General features: G+C 37.5%; 1 protein-coding gene across 2 annotated transcripts in view; it reads right to left on the bottom strand.

Annotated features, from left to right (window-relative positions):
• Positions 1-11,440: 11,440 nt before the first annotated feature.
• Positions 11,441-13,703, bottom strand: part of MCTP2 (multiple C2 and transmembrane domain containing 2) — a 60,467-nt gene continuing 58,204 nt past the window's right edge. For both annotated transcript variants that reach the window (XM_053463238.1, XM_053463239.1), the window contains exons 21-23: positions 13,514-13,623; positions 12,904-13,001; positions 11,441-11,702 (exon numbers count right to left, since the gene is read on the bottom strand). In XM_053463238.1, the coding sequence (XP_053319213.1) occupies positions 11,634-11,702; positions 12,904-13,001; positions 13,514-13,623 (277 nt within the window). In that variant the 3' untranslated portion in view covers positions 11,441-11,633. The remainder of the gene's footprint in view (positions 11,703-12,903; positions 13,002-13,513; positions 13,624-13,703) is intronic.

Here is a 13,703-nt window from a genome sequence, read left to right as displayed (position 1 = left end):
TATCTAAATAAGCGCAAGGTCATAATTGGCATTGACAGAAACGATTAGTGTTTTGTTGAGGTATCAGTGTATGGCTATTGGTATACAATGGGATTGGAGTAATGGTGTATTGCTCTTATAGAACGTTCTCCCACTTGCGTTAGAATCCATCATGGTACCGAAGACAAAAGCTCTGTTATTTTTTTCTTTTGTGACTTGAGAGTAGGTCGCGAAAATCAACTTAAGAAAGCGGCCACGTTTTGATTCAGTAGAACCGAGGATTTCAAAACGAACCTTTTAAAAATGCCATCGCCTCGCTATAAACCCATTTATGTCATAATAACAAACTGCTCCAAGGACTTTTAAAGAGGAAAGGTCTCACATTAGTGAGTCTCTGTACTCTGATAATTGAATAAAGAGTGGTTATCCTTCAATGCAGAAAACAGATAAACATCCACGGTATTTACACGTCTCTCTATAGACCCACTGTGTGACTAAGTGTAGCCAAACGCAAGCTTAAATTCTAAAAAGCAAAGAATGTTTTTGTTCGGCTAATGGGAACCTGTTATCACAAAAGAATTTTCTGCTCAAGGTGAAAAATCCCAAAGAAGATGCATGAATTATATTGAAAATGCATTAAGATGTGAGTAATGAAAATTTGCATACAAAGGTAAAATAAAAGAACTTTGTAAATAATGTGAATTTTGCCCAATGACCCTGATGTTCCCATGCCTATGCCTGCCGTAACAATATAACTCCTGGTTAAATCACAAGTGAATGGGTGAATCTGTTGAACTAAACGAGCGGTATTAGAATTGGCGATAGGCTTAATACTATGAAAACACATCAATCCTTAACTTTTGAAAATTAATATTTTCATGATCTACCGTTGTTATTATTAACACACCGCAGTTAAGACTCTTGACTCTGCGTAGCCGCTGCTTAAAGAAAAATACGCGAATAAAAAAATACAAAGCCGGGTGACCTCTGGTAAGGTTTGTATTTGATTTTGAGAATTGGTTCTGTTATACAGTTTCCAAAGTATGCATTACCAGATAAATACCCAGGAATGGAGCATGTATTAAATTTGAAAAGATAATTCACGGAGTCCAGACAGGAGCCCTGACAGTCCACTCTAAAGGAATACTATCAGGTGCACTCACTCTCAGCATTTGAGGTGCAATTAATAGTCTTTGTTGAGAAGGTTGTGGCAACCACAGACTGACACTAGCTCATAAAGGATCTGGTGAGTTGAGATGAAAACTTCAAATTCAATTAAGTTGGTACCATTAAACACAGAAATGAATGTAACTTAAAGACCCCCCTTTATTAAGAACTTTTTTGGGCTTTTTTTTGTACCTTACACTATTTAATGTCACAGTAAGAGCCCAGATTTAACAGTTCATTGGTTTCTACTTCTGGTCCTTTGTAGAAAATAATTTTCATCTTCAGAATGGACTTAAGTCTCTTTTAGGGAAGAACTTAAACATTTCTTGTGGGAATGTTGTTTACTATCATGGCTCACTTGCTATATATAGGACAGCCTTACAGTTTTGTGTGTCTGTCCCAATTGTCGTCATTATTATGGTTAAGTTCACCTGGTACCTTTTAATTGCTATGGAGTGGTAGCATATAGAATACCCACACAACTGCTTTCTACCTTTCTGTGTCTACTGGTGTATTCCCGTGTCTCTTGATGCTCCCTTCACATGCTCTTATCTCCTACATCCTCTTGGACCTTTGCCTCTGACAATGCTGGTCATTCTCCAATTCTCCCACAAACCTTTAATTCTCATAGCATCGGTGACATGGATCTACGTGAAATCCTACCTCTGAAACCTTTTTTTAGCGTGGCACTAATTCCCACCTCATACAGCTCTGTTGGTGTGCTTCAGGTCTTAGTTCTGGGGCATTTACTCTTCTCTACTTAGACCTCCTTACTTCAGAAAACTAATCATTTATTCTTGAATCTTGTACCACCTCTATGATGTCTATCAAATGTATCCTTCCTCACACAAGAAACTAATAATAATCTATTGCTTTGTACAAATCGTATGCCTACTAAATGACCTCTGCTTTAACTGGTCCGTTCCATGTTGAACAATTCTGAAAGACTAATTTAACACCTCACACTTCATCCCACTGTGCCAGTCCATCCACTGTCTCCCCATACCTTCCAGAATAAAATTTTAAGCTCATTATCTAACATGGCACCCACATATATATGCTCTTATCTCCAAATACTCCACTCTTCCTTTCTTTATTTTCTCTCCCCACTCCCATATCAATATTTTTGTAGTTCCATACTTATTCTCTGATATTTTGTTGTTCTATCACACTCTTACCCAACTTATTCTAAAACTAGCTATTCAACGAGGCATACAATCTACCCTCCAAATCCCCTTAACCTGCATCCTGAAAGAAACCATCTATCCTTCCCACCTTCTGGATCTCCACACCACTGCCTTCTCCACCTCACTACCACTACAATCAAATCATCTGCACCCTAACAGCCCCTCACCTTCTGTTTCATTTCCCCATCACAACCAATTGTCATCTTGCAAGAGCAGGGCCTTTACCTTCTGTACCATTACATCTTATTGTCCGCTTAAATGCTATTGTTCATTCTCAATGTCCTCCATGGTGCTACAGAATCTGCCCGTGCTTTAATGTAATTAAATGACATGTAAACTGGATGCCCTGTCACTTTATGCATGCCGAGTCCTGGAATCAAAGTCCTGGAAACACTCACAGAAATAATTGGCTTTTTTTTTTATTTATTTTTTTGCAGATTTCAACTTTCACTCACCTTAAAATAAAAAAAACGTCTATGCTGATTCATTAAGATTCTTCAGTTACTGATCACACAATCCATTTCCATAAATGAATTCATTGTGATGTGGAGATGTATTGTAAGAGAACACACGTTTTAAAGACAGGCTCTAAATCTTATTAGAAGTGAGACGTCAGTCTATTAGTATGATAATAGTGGGCCTTATTCAACATCCCAACAATAAAAAACTTATGCGTGGCACACACCAAGATGGGAATGACTGAGCCTTTTCTTTCCTAGTTTTTATTATAACAACAGGACCTTTTTTTCCACAAGGTCAGCAACTTTGGTTTCCAGTTTTCTCTTGCTCCCCGTTGGCCCGGCAGAAATAAAAATTAATCAGAATGAATTTGTCTCTCTCCATTAATGAGTACTTTTTAAAAGAAAATAATCCTTACATTTTTTTTCTCCCATTTCCCTGAAGAATGTAAGATTTGTATCTATGCCCCCTTTCAAATTTACAAGATATTTCTGCCACTTTGTCTTTCATTCACACAAGGGAAATAACAAAGCTTCTTGTGATGACTGTGGTGCGTCACCATGGTTACGGTTCAGAGATACGGTAAAAAGCAATTATGGAGAAACAGAGGAAGAAATGTGCCCTTTTGTCAGAACTTCATAACAGCTGTAATAACAGGACAGCATCAGGCCGAACGCAAAAAAAAATGGGAAAAAACTAAAATATTGTGGCATGTTAAATGCCAGCGCATTAAAATAAGGACTTTGCTGTCATATTATTAAAAATGACAGGAAACATTAATTCATGATTCTGTGAGATGCTAGTTAGGAAACACAAGAAAACAGACTATTGTCCACAGATTCAAAGCAGGGACTGTACTTTGGGAATTTTTACAGTGGGTCGGCCATGTTGTTCTATGTCTCTATGTGCCTAACACGGACAGTGGAGTACACAGTTTGACAGTATGATGCATGTATATGCTATTTATTAGTTTATAAAAAATTCAATTTAAAGGTTTTTTAACATTTTTAGCTACCACTTTTGTACCAATGGTTTTATGTCAATAAAACACTAGAGAAGCTACACAAGTTATGAAGGTATAGGTGTTTGTCTGCTTACAGTGGCTTCTCCTATAGCTTCAGGGTTCAGGTTTGAAGGTTGTCATCGCCTGCTAGACGTATCCCACTGATGGGAAGTAGTGTATTCTAGCCTAGCCCCCCACCCCCCGGGCGGCAGCACCACTTCTCCATGAGCTGTTGGGGAGTACAGAGATCTCCCTTGTAACTGCCCCAAGCTGGCACAGAGTCCATACCTAAATGTCAGCATGTTCTATGTCTTGAGAATGCAGAGCGCAGGGATACTATGTCAAATCCCAGTGCCTACCTTAGAGGATAAATGCCATGGAGGTGGCAATTGGGGTGGTTAACTGAGTAAAGCATAGGACAGCTCCCAGCCAAACGACACTCCTGCCTACCATCAAATAAAACAAAAAGGGTCAAGCAGCTCTGCAGAGTAAAGCATTGTAGTCTTGGGGACTTCAATATTTGCACAAAGGAATTGTCATGTAAACAAAAAATATGAATTAGCTGATTACAAGGCTCGTAAACCTAGGAAGGCACGTTATCTAGAATTGGGTCCAAACTAGCCATCTGGCAAACATGTCCTGGGCCAGGGCTGATGGTGCATACACTTACCTTTAGTGTCACTTCCGGCAGGGTGCTTATCTTCCCCAGGCTGGTTCTGCCTAAATATCACTTGTGTAAGGGTGCTATGGGAGGCAAAAGGGAGGTTGTAGCTCTGTCCGTTCCTGCATTCATACTTCATTTTGGGGCATGTGACTCCCAATTTGTGTGTTCTAGGCCATGCCATACCTAGAACAGGGGAATGTAATGTCATTCTTTTGCCGGAGGACAACTGCAGTGTAAACCCAGCCCTGCTGGTGACCGGTATCTGGAGCCCAGACACGAGCTCCTGTAGGTCCATGTATAAATAGGATATATTGCAATGAATATTTAGACTTATCACCAGCAGTGTACAAGAGTGAAGAATTTTCACTGGGTAGACATTGGGGACTGAGTATCAAGATTCTCTTTTAAATGTTTTTGTGGGTCTACGGTTGTCAGTCTCCTAGAATAATTATGTGTCTTTCTTGGAGCGTAAATTAAACTACAATATCCATAACATAATGATATTTTATGATGGATTTTCTGTTCTATGCCCATTTGTCACATACAGACAGGCAACTGATTATCTGCATCATTCGGAAAGTGTGCCAATGATACAATCATATTATTCAACGTATTCCTTCTGCTTGTAGAAAGATAAGACTTCCACGTCCTCCTATTGTGATAAGTAGAATCATTTCCAGAAAACTGGGAAAAAATATAGTGAGGTAAATTAAGAAAGAAAGTAGTGTTGTAAAGAAATGTATGCTTTCATGAACTGGTAATGTGCTATGATCTAACCCAGTCTGTAATTCAGATATTAATTTCAGCAAAATTATAAAATGGCAGACATGAAGTTTGTTTTAATCCAATTAAACAAAATATATTGTATAATAGATACTGTATTCATAGATTTTATAGTGTACAATATAAATTTATATATATATATATATATATATATATATATATATATATATATATATATATATATATATATATTGTACATTATAGTGTGTGTGTAAATAATCACAACTACTTCTTGTGCTGTTTTGGTTTATTAACCCATGGTACAGCGCTGCGGAATATGATGGTGCTATATAAAACAATAAATAATAATTACAATTGAGAAGACTCTGTGAGGACTATGTGTTACATCTCTTCATGAAGTGCCCTTTGGCTGAGCATGACAAGGATTAGGTTCATTTTGTACACATGCACCCTATAGCATTTTTTGTTGGGAACCCAGAAATAAGCATTGCAACATTTGGCAGAAAGCCTAATGTTATGGAGTCAAAGCAAACCAGTAGCATTTTCTAATTGCCACACAGAATTGATTTACATATTTCACATCAGATCAGCAAGCAGATCACACGTGCATAGAAGAAAGAGATCACACGTGCATAGAAGAAAGAGATCACTCGGCCAATGGTGTGGTTCACAACAGCTGGAGTCCACTAGGCACCCAACTCACATTAACCTCAGCCAGCAGCAACAAAAAGGGGTTAAGATTTTTACTTTCAGGGTGATAAGCGTTAAAATTAAAACACTGTAAAAATAAAATTAGAATCTGGCATTTAGGAAAAAAAACAAAACATTCTGGCAATCTGGAAATCAAATGTTACTGGGAAATGCATAAGGTCCGGGTCCTGACTGGTTTGAAAGTGAACACCCTTCATATCATTCAAGCCAAGCGGTGACAGGCGCATTAAAACACTATTAAACTGCTGAAAGAACACTGTGTAAGAACAGATTTAACCTTCACACCACATCCATCTAACCCGGTTTCTTTCCTTACATTTTTGGACAACTGGTTTATAATGACTTTTACTTATTTTCTTGTTGCCACTTCTGCGTTTCCCAAATGCGAGTGTTATTTGCAGATGCTTGTGACAGATGTGGGATTACGATGTTTCTCTGCGTTTACAATATTGAGCTGTAATAGCCAGTGATTGCATGTGTTTTTTTTGTCATTTGTGTACACATGCGCCACACTTTTTGTATGTCATGACCACTATTGCTTTTATTTATAGAACAGGAGGGGGTGGATTGAAGTTTAGGGGAAGCATTGTTAGTTTAAATAATCTATGAAACTAGATTGGATACTGTGAGTAACTCTTACCTTCTGTTACTACTTTGTGTAATTCGGACCCACATTTCACTAAGACAGACAGACTATGTTTAGATCCAGCTGAGGACAAGGAGCAGGCTGACACGTGGGCCTAGGGGGGGCAATTGCCGCCTGGGCTTGTCCAAAATTCTTCAAACAGGGCCAGTATGACTTGGACCAGGCCACTCTCTGAGGCAGGAGCAAAGCGAGGCCATGTACCAACATCACACGTGCGAGCAGGTATTAAAAAAGGCTCTAGGTAAATGTGATGTGGAATAGTGTGTGAGAAAGTGAGGTGTGAGAGATAGAGTGGCATGTGATAGAGAATGCATGTTTTAGTAATGGGTGAAAAAGAGGAATACATTATGTAGTATTTGTTACATAAATAATCACACTGGGGGGGGGGGACAGGTGCTAAGGACCGCGCATGCAAAACTTTATGTAAGTTTTCCTGCTTCAAGTAACAAAAATCTACTTACTTAGGTGTCCTATTGACAACAGAAACATGCTATGTATTTAATAGTTTCATTTTTTTTCTTACATACACCAGTCCTGTTCTGGTATAAATGGCACTCCATGTCAGAAGAAGACCCTGCAGGAGCATCAGGGCTTTATGCTGCAACCCCCAGTGTGCATGTGCAAAGTCTTCCCATTTACCTCAATGGCAGCCTATTGAGTTCATTAAACGTATTTTACTGCCACTGATGGACAGTTTAAATAGCTAACTAGTCACATAAAAATGTAAGATCGTGGAAGAAGATTTAGCAAAATGGCTGTAAATTCTGCGTCTAGTAAATGTGTTATTTTTGTTTCAGAATAATGCATTTTAAAGTATTCAGAGGGTTAGGGTTACTCACAGAATACCTTAATATCCATTCCTATATAGTAAGGGTGTCAGGAACGCTAAACTGCCCCCCTTAATGTATGCCCTTGTTGAAAGAAACAATTGCCCCACCAATCCCAAACCATATATAATCTATTAAGGAAGTGGAATATCGATGTCGTGTGCACAATACAACTCCATGTTTTTTCTTAATATGCCACTCATATTCTTAAATATATCTGTATTGGTAATCTTAATTGCTTACTCTTATGTTTAAATAATGACAAAAACCTACAGCCTTGGTAATGTTAGTATTGACCTTTACTTGCAATTTTCTTGTCAAACCCATGTTACATAATTTGGCATCGACTTCAATGGCCACCTCAAGGTCATTTGTTAATAAAATGTAAAAACATAGGATACGGAATTCAACATTGTGAAACTCCACTTTCAACTATAATAGCATCAGAGAAATCTGCATTTAGCAGCCATCTGCCGTCTAGAATTTAAACCAGCTTTCTATCAAAAGGACAAATGCATTTCTGGTAGACAAAGTTCCCTTGTTTTTGTAGGTCAATGTCATGACTGTACTGGAACAGATGCTTCAGAAAAATGCAATTAGTCTGCGTAAGTGCTTCAATATGTTAACACCTTCACTAGCGTCCACCTACAGAAGTGATAGTCCCTCTCGGAGAGCCTAATCCCTCTATTTTTGTTTCCTCTCGGATGTACTCTTAAGAGCTCCAAATTTTGGAAACACTAGTCCTAAATGACCGAGTTACATAAATAGTTAAATAGCTCTTAGTAGTTTACAATTTCACATAAGTCTTGGTATAGTCCATCTCTAAAACAAAAGTTGAGACTATGTCAGAAGTTGGTAGATATGTTTCGGTTTGTTTCAAAGAATTGTTCCATGTTAATCCTACCCTGGCGGTTGGGTTAATGAAGTAAACCATCCATGATGGGTCCAAGCCTATTACCCTAGGTAAATATATCTGTGACACCACCCCACCTGCATTCATTTTCTTTCCAAGCTAGGAGGAGAAATAGCCATCTTGTTATATCCCATGTTATACTAGCCAACTAAACAGACCAATATTCTGTCCCGCTCAAAGGGTGATGCTTAGCCGTTTAATATGGTAACATGTCATTGTGTTGCATAGCGTTTCACTTACAAAAGCTACATTGTGTGAAAGTAGCAAAAAAAATTCCACATTCGCATTGTGATAAGGCAGGAGGGGGAAAAAAGTATTACTTCAAGTCAAAGACAGTCTGAGTAATCCCTGAATCAATCAGATTTAAACACATATCTGCTAATGATGTCCCTTGCATCAAGATGATATGCATCCGTCTTAACACGCTTAATTTTCTTAGGATTCGCTACAGAGGAACACAAATCAAATATTTACAATTAAATGTCTTGAACATAACATACATTGAAATACCAATTAATCGTGCTGCCCAACTCAACTATGGACTCCTTGCAATCCTCGAGGGAGCATGGTTATTGATCAGGAGGAAACAGTAGCAGCCTTTGGATGCTTATCACAGCATAAAAAGAAGCACTTGTGATGAGAAGTGATTTAATTAGTGGACAATCACAGTTAAGAATGCGCCAGGAATACCAAAAATTATGTAGAATACGATTGGCAATGATAAATGCACAACACTTAAACGGACTGTAAAAAGTTATATAAATGTAGTAAGGTCAGCAGCTCAAAGTCAGACATCTTAGAAATGTATGTGTTTAGGAAGACAAAAATAAAGAATAAAAAGTGTACTAAAAAGTGAAACGCGTCATCAAGCAGATAGGTAACAATGACCAAATGGCAATCTATTTTGTGAGCACCATTATAAGTCATACCTAGAGGAGGCTGTATTATTATGCTAATATTTCTCATAAGGTAGCTTTAATATTTATTTTTTGGAGAGTTTTAACCAAGACCCACTTAACATTCCAGGCGCAAAATCAACTAAGCCCACCTCTCAATAAAATGTACAAATGTCATGGGTGTAAACTTGGCGACACATGACTAAGTAGGAGGCAGTGCTTCATTTGGCCAGAATATGTGAAGAATGGACAATAGCAGGTGGGGTTTTTAAGTCCTCCTCTTCCATTTACCACAAGGCCAGTAAAAGTAAAAACACGGCACTTTGCTTGTCTGGTTCATTGGAAATATAGTCCTTATTTTCTGGATAATATGCAAAAAAAATGGTTCCTCTTCTGATACTAGACGCTAAGATAAGCCACAGTCTAAAGGTTATGAGAAGAAGTACAACCACAAATGTTAACAGAAAAATGCAAAGAAAGAAAAATGCAAAGCACTCCAAGGGTTTCCTCAAAATACAACTTTACTGGGCCACGCTGGGCCATACATAATCGCTCATTTACAACAAAAATATCTTTATTTGGTACAAAAATACAGGTCTAGGTGATGACAGACTATACATTTCAAAGAGACAGTTTTACAGTCATTAGAAAGCTACCACCTTGCTTAACAAGAGTGAAGCATTTATATTCCCAAAATCTGAAGAACAAGCAATTCCTTATAAAATCTGATTGTCTTTGATTTCCATGGAAAAAATATATATATTTTTTTTTTATTGGTAACAAATATACACCTTTTTAAAAATATCACTTTTTGAAGAAAAAAAAAAAACAGAACACGTATTTAAATAATTCTCTGATTGCTTTAAAAGAACAAGTATACACCGAAACACACACAAGGGAGTGTTTGACCTTTAAAAAGTACCTGAATAAATTCATCAAGGTCAAATATGTCTGTACAAGCCTACAACAATGACTAAACTCATCCAACCCACAATGAAACAGACACAAGTCCCTCAATCAAATGCTCATACAACAATAACGTTATTTGGTGGTTGGTCTTCGTGGGAATTAAAAATTAAACATTTTTTTTCTTTTTTAAAGACCTTTTTTTGAGGTATAAAAATACAGTTCTTTGGCATGTTTATTGAACATTCAACAATATTTGAATCTTAAATTCAAATGGGCAAAATGGCTGGTATCAGAAGTAAATTCAATATAAAATACATAAAAAAGGTACAAATTATTTTCTTTAACAGAATTAGACATGCATTTTTTTTCCTTCTGAAGAATGTTATACCACATCTGCCTACAGTCTGATATGTATACAAATATATATATATCTATCTATCTATATCTGTTAAATAATTCAACCGATTCCCATAGTCTGTGCAGAAAGTGCAAGTTATTCTATAAATATACATATTTATCTTACATAGCTATTTACATAATTTGGCACCGAGAAAGGTGCTAATGCAAAGTTCCCTTTTTTTTTTTTATTTAAAATTAAAATAAATACATTTCTTTGGGGGGAGCTTTGAAATCCAGTTGGATGTTGTCACAAACAGGGCAGATTATAAGGGTATCGCTGGTTAACCATAGGCGTGTTAATCACCAACTCCACAATTCTGATTAACACGCTAATCCGCAAAGAACAGGTTACCCTTAAATCAGGACTGTTTGCAACGGCAGAGATCGGGGGCCTTCAACTGGATTTGATGATTTAATTTTAGGATAAATGGTTAATAGATTAGTGGTCTGTATAGAACAGGAAACAGACTCCCTTTTAGGGCTAATTTAACACAAAGTTTACAGCTGAAACAGGCAAGCCTTACGACTATATATTATAAAGCTCCAACTCCAGTCTGTTTCTCCTGCCAGAAGGGTTGAGGTGGTCCTGTATCATGGATAGTTCAGTCGCTGGGATGAGGCCCAATACCCAGCCTCCATTAACAATACATTATGCAGGGCAAGCTTATTGGGTTTCAGATACAAATGCAATGTACACCTGAGGACACATCAGGAAGTGTACAGTATGGGACAAGCAAGAGCTTATAGCAGGTACCTCCGAGTGAATGTTTTAAGGCAGTTTTTATAGAATCTCTTCCAAAAAAATAATTTTAAAAAAGCTATAAAAAAATCTAGGTAAAAAAAAAAACAAAACAAAACTAGGCATTCCCACCATTAAATTATTTGTTTCTCTCATTCCTTTGCATGACATTTTTTTTTAGCAATAAATTATCTTTCAACAGCCACTTAGGGGGGAAAAAAACAAACATGATTGACTGCAAGACAAATGGCATGTTCTGTCTACAAAATGGTTGGGAATATGAATCAGAACATTTGGAGATGTCATCTCTCTACAATGTGTCCTTAAAAAGTTGAGGCAGTGGTGGAAATTAGTGTTAATTATTTCTCGTGAAATGGTAAAAAGATGTCTCTACAGCCCGCTCCGCTTCTTCCTGGGGACACCTTGGTTGCTACAGGGTTTTAACTCGCCATACTGCACCTGTGAAAATAAATAGGCATGGCGATTACTATTAAAGGCCTCAAGCTTTTGCTGAGAAAGTTAATGGCTCCCTGAGGAGAGAGCCAAAGAACCTGATGAAGACGAAGGCTAATGAATCATTTCCTAAAAACAAGAACACAGAAAAATAATGAAAAGGTTTCAGAAATCTGACTTGCAATTAATTTCCTATGTACAAATATTATATGTAAACCGGCTTTAATGAGTCGTATGGCTTACTAGTTGATTTTACCAGTGCCACACTGGCATCTTTTATGGACTTAGGGCTATTAAACAGCCTCCAGAGTATAATTCTTGTACCCCAGCTTCCTCAAACATCATTGAAAAGTAATAGCTTAAGTATATGCCTATTAACATAAACATGCGCAAGTGCACAGAAAACCACGGGGAATTTATTTAATACAATAACAGGAAAAGGTCTTCATCGCCTCTTCTGATCTTACCGAAGCATTAGCGCCTTTTGGATACGTCCGATTATAATCAGAAGGGCAGGGTGGAAAGCAATCATAATAAACACCAATACAATATTTTGTAACTTTTTCTACACAGAACTGCCGGTGATGATTGTAGTAAATGTGTATCACTTCTGGTAAGTGGAGATTGTTTTGATTAAGGTCAGACTCTTGCTTCAGGAACAAAATGGACAGACTAGATGAAGCAAATGGTTCTTTTGTTCCATCAAGTGATATGTTTCTGTGACCATGATTTTGTCTTTTTTTTTTGCTAGTCAGGATAGGGTGATCTGGTTTGTAAACGTTTGTGAGAGTTTTTCTCCACGCTTACTTTAATACGCTACTATTGCCCAAGCTATACTCTATATCAGATGAGGCCACTCTATAGCGACGTTACTTACGCCTTACGGAAGTGATCGCTAAGCGTTTCAAGGCTACCTAGTCTATGTTGAGAAGGACATTTTGATTAAAAAGACCCTTGCATTTTCCTAAATATAAATGTAATCCTCATATAAGGGAAGCAATATTGTTTACAAGAGCAGTAACCCTTTTTGTGCCAGAATAAGAAGTAATACACTTGCTGCTTCTAGTAACCCTGTTCTTACCAGAGCATACGCTGGACAGGTTTCTGGCATCATATCTGTAGCAGGCACTTTACAGCAAACAGGATAATGGTTTTGAATACGCTACCTATACAATTACACAACTGGAATTTAGAAGCGTTTACTTGCCTTTTGAACATCCGATGGTACCCTGGAGAGGAAATCTAGAACTTCGTTATTGTCAATGGCATATGGGTTACGAAGCTTTTTTGTAAATTTATTGATGCCTGCGAAAACAAAAACATAAAATGAGACTCTTCCGACAGTTCAGAACGACAGAGTACCAGCATACCAAACAAAGCAAGGTGAGCAAATTCACAGGTTAGGAATGAGTGTGAATCATGTTGCTGGGGTTTTTATTACTCACACATGGCTTTCTCAGGAGGGAAATGAAAAAAGGACATCCAGCTTTATATACAGTCTAGCACTCATCTAAGACATAACTTTCACTTCAACAATTTTTGCTAACCGACATGGGTTTGGAAAATTGCATGTCTAGTAAAAGGTCTGCATTGATAAGTTATCACCCTAAGTACTGCGCTTAATGCAAGGTCGATTCACCAAACTGTGAATGTACAGATGAGCAGGAGTGATATGAGAAGCTTCATCCCTTGAATCTCCTTGATGCAAAGCTAATTGCTAAAATTACAGCCAAAAAAATCTCTTTCTACAGTTTTATGCATGTTTTGGGACTACAACACTGGGGCAAAGAAAAACAAACCAAAAAAAAAACACTTACCCCAAATTAAGATGATGTATCTTAAAGGTATAAAATACAAAATAACTGTGGCCACCAAAAGCACAGAGCAGGCGAGAATTGAGAGGAATGGAACACTCCAGTTAAAAGTGCTGTCAAAAGGAAAAATATGTTAATAAGGTTTAAGCAATCACATAATTACAGTCACATGATCTATACAGTCCAATACAGG

This window comes from Spea bombifrons, chromosome 4 (genome assembly GCF_027358695.1).
Source record: "Spea bombifrons isolate aSpeBom1 chromosome 4, aSpeBom1.2.pri, whole genome shotgun sequence".
NCBI classification, from domain to species: domain Eukaryota; kingdom Metazoa; phylum Chordata; class Amphibia; order Anura; family Pelobatidae; genus Spea; species Spea bombifrons.
This window is presented reverse-complemented; position numbering and strand designations above follow the sequence as displayed.